The 6,639-nt window shown below is 30.5% G+C and overlaps 1 protein-coding gene across 1 annotated transcript in view; it reads right to left on the bottom strand.

The window, feature by feature from the left end:
- The window catches only part of LOC106465113 (probable D-lactate dehydrogenase, mitochondrial), a 26,946-nt gene extending 23,695 nt beyond the window's left edge, over positions 1 to 3,251 (bottom strand). Inside the window, 2 exon segments of the mRNA XM_013925310.2 lie at positions 472 to 613; positions 3,141 to 3,251. Of these exon segments, the coding sequence (XP_013780764.1) occupies positions 472 to 498 (27 nt within the window). The 5' untranslated portion in view covers positions 499 to 613; positions 3,141 to 3,251.
- Positions 3,252 to 6,639: the final 3,388 nt, after the last annotated feature.

The raw sequence follows: 6,639 nt of genomic DNA, 5'->3' as shown, positions 1-6,639 counted from the left end.
AGATTCTCTAGTCATCTCAAACAGTAAGACACACCTCATACCCTTGGATTCTCATGTCATCTCAAACAGTAATACACATCTCATACCCTTAGATTCTCATGTCATCTCAAACAGTAAGACACACCTCATACCCTTAGATTCTCATATCATCTCAAACAGTAAGACACACCTCATACCCTTAGATTCTCATGTCATCTCAAACAGTAAGACACACCTCATACCGTTAGATTCTCATGTCATCTCAAACAGTAAGACACACCTCATACCCTTAGATTCTCATGTTTTCTTGAATATTTGCACTTTTTTTAATTAATAATAACTATGCAAAATTTTAGCATCATAAATCCATTATTAAGAAAACTAACCAACAGATTAAACTACTATAAAAGTACTTAGCTAAGTATCTTATTCTAAATACAAAATAATTTCAGCATTGGAGCACGGATTAACTACAGAGATAAAGAGACTTACGTAAGGTGCTCCCACCCCAAGTTCCATACCAGTACCAGTTCCAAAAGGAATTAAAGGAACCTGAAACTCACTGCATAGTCTAGTGACAGCACTGACTTGTTCAGTATTGGACACCCAAAGAACAACATCTGGTGGATATGATCTGAAATACAAATCACCATAATATAAATTTTTATTTTATTTTATAGAAAAGTAGAAAATAAAGTAGATTTTAAAAAGAAAATTTATTCCACATAAATATTATGGTAAATGTGTTGTTGTTTTTTGTTTTTTTTGCAGTAATAACCATGAACTCAGCAATTTGAAAACTTTGTGTTACTTTGATCAAACCTAATACATGTTGGTCATTTGGATGCAAATATTTTGTTTCTAAAAATATTTTACTTATAAAACTGGAAAAAAAACAAACACATATTAGAAAAATGAAGAAATTATTCATATAGACATTAATATAAACAAAACTACATACACATATGTAGTCTGCAGATAAAATTATAATCTTAACAGTTTTTATGGAAGAAATAGTTCACGATGTTCTAGTTGAACAGTTTCTTAAGCCACATGCAAGGAGTATGCTGTTGTGTGTAGCAGGGCAAGTAAGATTTTAGATATTATGTAAAAAAATATTGAATACGAGTCTAAAAAAGTTCATAATTTCATTGCATAGGTGACTGGTTAGATTAAATTTGAAGTACTGTGTTCAGTCTTGTCTTCATTACTTCAGAAAGAACACTGAATTGCAGGAAATGCTTCAGAGTAGGTCTACTAGGATGATACCTGGAATGGAAAGATTATCATACAAGGACAGGTTTAAGATCTCCAAAATTATTTTCTCTTGAAAAAAGAAGAGTTAGAGACGATTTGGTTGAGGTCTTTAAGATTGTTGAGAGAAGTGACAGTATAGATGCATTATCTTTTTTTCATATTTAATGGTGAGAATGGTAGGACTAGAGCACTTAGTCCTTGGAATTGGTTGTCTTCAGATGTGGTGGATGCAGTAAGTTTAAGGGAAAACACAGGCTGGACTCCAGTTAAGACAGTTTTACTTTTACAACAGAGTGACTGGCTTATGGGATGAGGTGCTACTGGCAACAGTGGAGGCTATAACTTTAGAGAGTTAAAGAAAGGAAAAAATGATTTCCCGAGGCACAAGTTTAAATGTTTACTTTTCTCAAGGTTGGGTGTGTAAAGACAACCATAAATGGTCCCTTTCTGTTTCCAAGTTATGTCATATAAATATCTTTATCAGTATATTAACATAAAAGTCCATCACTATCTAGCCTCTTGATCATCTTCTTTACTACGTCATGCAGCCAGAGGTTTAAACTAATTCCAGAATGATACCTGAATACTAATTGGATCTGCCTTTATAACCTTAACTAAATTTACTCCATGCTACTTATACTATACTGAAATTTTGCTAGTCTCAGTTCTCTTTACCAATGTAGCCACCCAATATCTGTAAATTTCATTAAAACTAAGCCTTTCACAGTTTACAGATTAAACTGATGATAAATCTAACAGTAAAATTACTATTAATCAATATTAATATCATTCATTACAAGTACAACAACTACAGTTGTACATCATGCTTAGTTACAAATAGTTAGTGACAATAAATTGTAAACAATTTTCCAAAGTACTAAATACTTAGCAGCAAGCAAATAATAAATTATTGACGAATAAGAAAAATTCTGCTTTAGTGAGCAAATATTTTGAATATTTATATTATTTATTTTGTAATTAAATCTTCCATATTTATTTTAGCATATTTTGGGTTAACACAAAGGTAATACGTAATTCAAGTTTCCTAATGAAATATACATAACAAAGTTTTTTATTTACAAACTTATTTAGGTTCTACTCTGTTTTCGTGTCTCTCAATTATAACTGCTAATATTGCACATAATCACCGATTAATTAATGATTCTAAGATATCTCAGAAGTTACTTAAAACATCCAACTGAAAATTCGTAAGGTTCAAAGTAAAAACTTGTAAGAAAAAAGAATGTAATGAACATGTAAATATTTTTATCTCTTCCATTTTTGATAGATTATTTTTTAATGAGCGTACATGACTGCCTTATTGTATGTTTGTTGCTACTACTATTATTCAGACTAGTCAGCAGTCTTGGTGATTACAGCAACAACACGATCCATTTAGTTATGTGTGTTAATGCATGTAATTACACTGACCATGATTTATTGTAAATTATGCTATTTTCTATTAGAGTAAAAATAACTTACTTTTAAGAATTACTATTTCACAACTATTTAAAGTATTCTTAAAGTTTATTGATAGTAATTTTAAAGCATTGTGCAATAAATATAACTGCCTATAGGAATTTCCATTTTGTTTAAGAAACAACAATCAAGAAAAGTAGCAAGGAAGGTAAGGAAATCATACTTACAGGCTTAAATGAGTTCTAAGAAAGTGTTAAAAATACAAATTCTGAATCTTTCAAGGATCACTCACTTATCTCATTTAAACATATTTCAATACCTATCCATCATTAAAAACTTGCAATTATGAAAAATGACATCCATTAAATAGACAAGAGAGATTAAATCAAATGACTCCCAATGTTTAGAATTCAAATGAATTCTCCTAAACTTTACCCACGAAAAAAGACTGAAACTATATGTGTGAAAAAATTCATTTCACTTACTTGTAAGGACCTTCATCTTTCCCGTGGTGTTCCCGCACAGCTGTGGAAGTACTAACATTACCTGAGCCCAAAAGAGATTCAAACTTCTTGATGACAATTTCAAGATTATCCTTGAAAAAAAAAAGAAACCAAAAATGTGAATACAGTATTACATTTACATATTCTGTATGCTTTGCTAAAATCTAAAAACAGTTTATATACTGGGTAAACAATAAAGCTGAATCTCAAAAATATGGTTATAGTACAGAGAACATTTCAAAAAAGATGAAAAGAGAATTAAGATAATGTTATGACATCCATGACAACTAGCTTAAAAAGCAGATGTTAAACTGTATCATTTTAGCTGGTTTAAAACCAACTTTCAATCCATGGACAAATTCTCTTCCTCATTTTTGGAACGGAACTAATGAATTTAAACAGACATTCACAATATACTAACATATACCCACTATTGGCTTTTAAAGTTACAAATTGAGCTGAATTTGATTTAAGATTTGAAAAAGAAAAGAGAGAGACAGAGAGAAAAAAAAATAGCTTCCAGATCAAGACTTGAATTCAGATTCTCTTGCACACAAAGTTCTAACATTTCACCAACTGATAATCTGGTTCAGATCCAAGTATTTTCCATCATATCATCACAAAGAATGAGTTATTTTTTTCATCAGAGTTTACAGTTATCTTCATTACAGAAATGCCTATATTGTTGGCAGTCAGCCTTCCAGAGAAGATAAAATCCACTTACAGCATCATATATGCCTAATAAAACACTGAATTTTATAATCATCCAAAATAAATACCTTTAACATTAATCCACAACTAGGCTTTAAAGATTACGCCATAGCTTTTAATCAAAGAAAAATTATCATGGACTATATATACTAAAAAGCTACAATATCAATGCATGGATAAGAGGTAATTTTTACAAACCAAATTTTATGATAAATAATAAACTGCATGAAAGCAGCACTGCATTTCTAAAATGCTGATATAACAAGACCTACCAATTCAATTAAACTACAAGTATTTTTTAACTTAATGAAAAAAGTTCCAAGCAGCCTCTTTCAATAAAAACCAAGATGAGTATTGCCAAAAACCGGGGGACCAAAACTCATTGTCGAACTCGCTCAGTGAGGGTGTTATAATGTAACATTCAATCCTATTGTTAGTTGGTCAGCAGTTCAAAAGTAGGAATGTTGGTAGATAGCTTTAGAATCTTTGTCATAAACAAACAAACTTTGAGGTTTCTTCTTATTTATTCCCTATAACTTTTACAACTTTGTATGATAGTTAGAATTATCAAAAGGTTTATTTTACAAAATAAATTGATTTTTATTCTAATTTTAATGAACATAAAATTTAAGGACAACAAAGAATCTATTGGTCCATATAGGCTGTCCCATTCACTAAAAAAAAATCTAACACTCAAATCCAGCCCTTATCATTTAAATATTTATCAAGCTTTCCCTAAAACACCCTTAACTTTACTGCACCCACCATATCTGAAGGCAACCTATTCCAAAGGTTAACCATCCTGTTAGAAAAATAAAACTTTCTTAGCTGAAGCAGGGGTCACACGACAGGGTAAAGTACCTTTAAACATCACATTCAAAGTTCTGATGTTAATACAGCAAAATTTGAGTTGTTTCATTAATCCAATCAAATGTTTGAGATACTACATGTTTATTCATATTTTCCCAACTCAGTATGCAGAATATAATCTTGAGCCAACCAGCACACTCAATCCAATGGAACCACCAAAGTACTTCAATACCAATTACATGCATCCATTATTATTGAAAGTTCATGTTCAAATAAAATAAAAAAGTTGGCTGTATATTTTATTGATAAAGATAATTGGCTTAATTATTATATGTGTTAATGATGATCGGGAATGGTGTCGTGTCTTTTTGCAGCACACATATTTGTTATTGGATTTCGTCACAGGAGGCAATCATTAATAATGCAAGCTGTGTACTATATACTGGTATCATTTTAAATTGTCTTTACTCATTAATAAACAAATAATCAAACCAAGCTTCTATATTACTGCATTACTGCATTTGCTCAAGAGATTTTGGCATTGCTCAAGTTGTAAAGATTCAGAAAAAACAATCCATATGCTCATGGGCATGAAAATCATGTTAACCCAACTTATCATGACTGGCCTTCAAGATTTAAGTTAAAAAAATAAAGACTAAAATTAAAATGAAGGAACAAGCAATGAATTTAGAAAATTGTTTTGCATCATTTGGAATGAAGATAGATTATTTTTATTTTAAATATAAGGAAATAAATAAAATAGTTTCTTAGATTCTTAGTTTTTTAGTAATAAGGCAAGTAGAATTTTAAGTTTTATACATAAAAATACTGAGTAAAAGTTGAAGGAGATTATCAGTTACTTTATAAGATGTTGGTTAAAAATCATTTAGAATATGGTGTTCAGCTTTGATCATGTTATTAAAGAAATAATGGTAAATTGCTGAAGAGGATTCAGAGAAGAGCTACAAGAATGATTCCAGATTTTGAGGGATTACCATACAATGACAGCTTTAAATCTTGAGAAATTTTCAATATAGAGGTAGATTGAGGTTTTTATTAATGTTTCAGACTTACATGTACCCAGATGTTGTTTTATAAGGAAAAGAAAATGTCAAAAAGTCCAGAAAACACAAGCTGATACCAGGGAAAAATCTGTACAAATCCAATTAAGGCAGTATTACTTTTCTATAAGGGTGGTTAGCTTATAGAACAGTTAGTCTTCAGGTATGGCAGGATCTACAATAATATAAAGAAGTGAAAGAGGAATGAATGAGTATTTTGATTAGAGGTCTTTGATATAGCTTTTAGTCGATAACATATAGGCAACATGGAGCCATTTGGTCCTTTGAGACCTTTGTCCCTTAACCAATCCACTCACTCAAATAGTGCAAATAAAACCCACACTTCTTCTGTAAATCAAAAATTACCCTCCTACATTTTTATAAGGTGCCAGTCTCCACTACCACCAAAGGCAACTCATTCATAAGCTATTTGCTCTGTCAAGAGACAGGGTTTTCTTAACTGGGATTTATCTTCTTTTTTTCTTTTTTCTACAAATCTTAAATTTGTGTCTTCTCATCCTATTCTTTAGACTAATATTCAATATTTCAGTAAATAAATAAATAAAATCCTGTTTTTTCCCTTCCACTGGCAATGCCAACAGAACATTGGTTAGTTTGCTTAATTAAGACTGATAAACCAAAACACCAAACTGGCCCTCTTATTATCCCCCAGAAAGAAAAATTGAAATACTGACATTAACTTTAAATTTAACTCATCAATAAACACAATTTCAACTTTAATAGGGTGGAGTTTCAACCATAGAACTTCGAAAAAAAAAGTATTTTCTTTTAAGTCTTCCGAAATAACTCCTTCCATTGCACTATATTATACGTGCGTGTATATATCATATATATATATATATATATATATATAAATATAACTTAAGTTATAAGCTCAG

The sequence above is a fragment of the Limulus polyphemus genome, unplaced genomic scaffold, assembly GCF_000517525.1.
Source record: "Limulus polyphemus unplaced genomic scaffold, Limulus_polyphemus-2.1.2 Scaffold1841, whole genome shotgun sequence".
Lineage (NCBI taxonomy): Eukaryota > Metazoa > Arthropoda > Merostomata > Xiphosura > Limulidae > Limulus > Limulus polyphemus.
The sequence above is the reverse complement of the archived record's forward strand: the minus strand, read 5'-3'. Positions and strand labels throughout refer to the sequence as shown.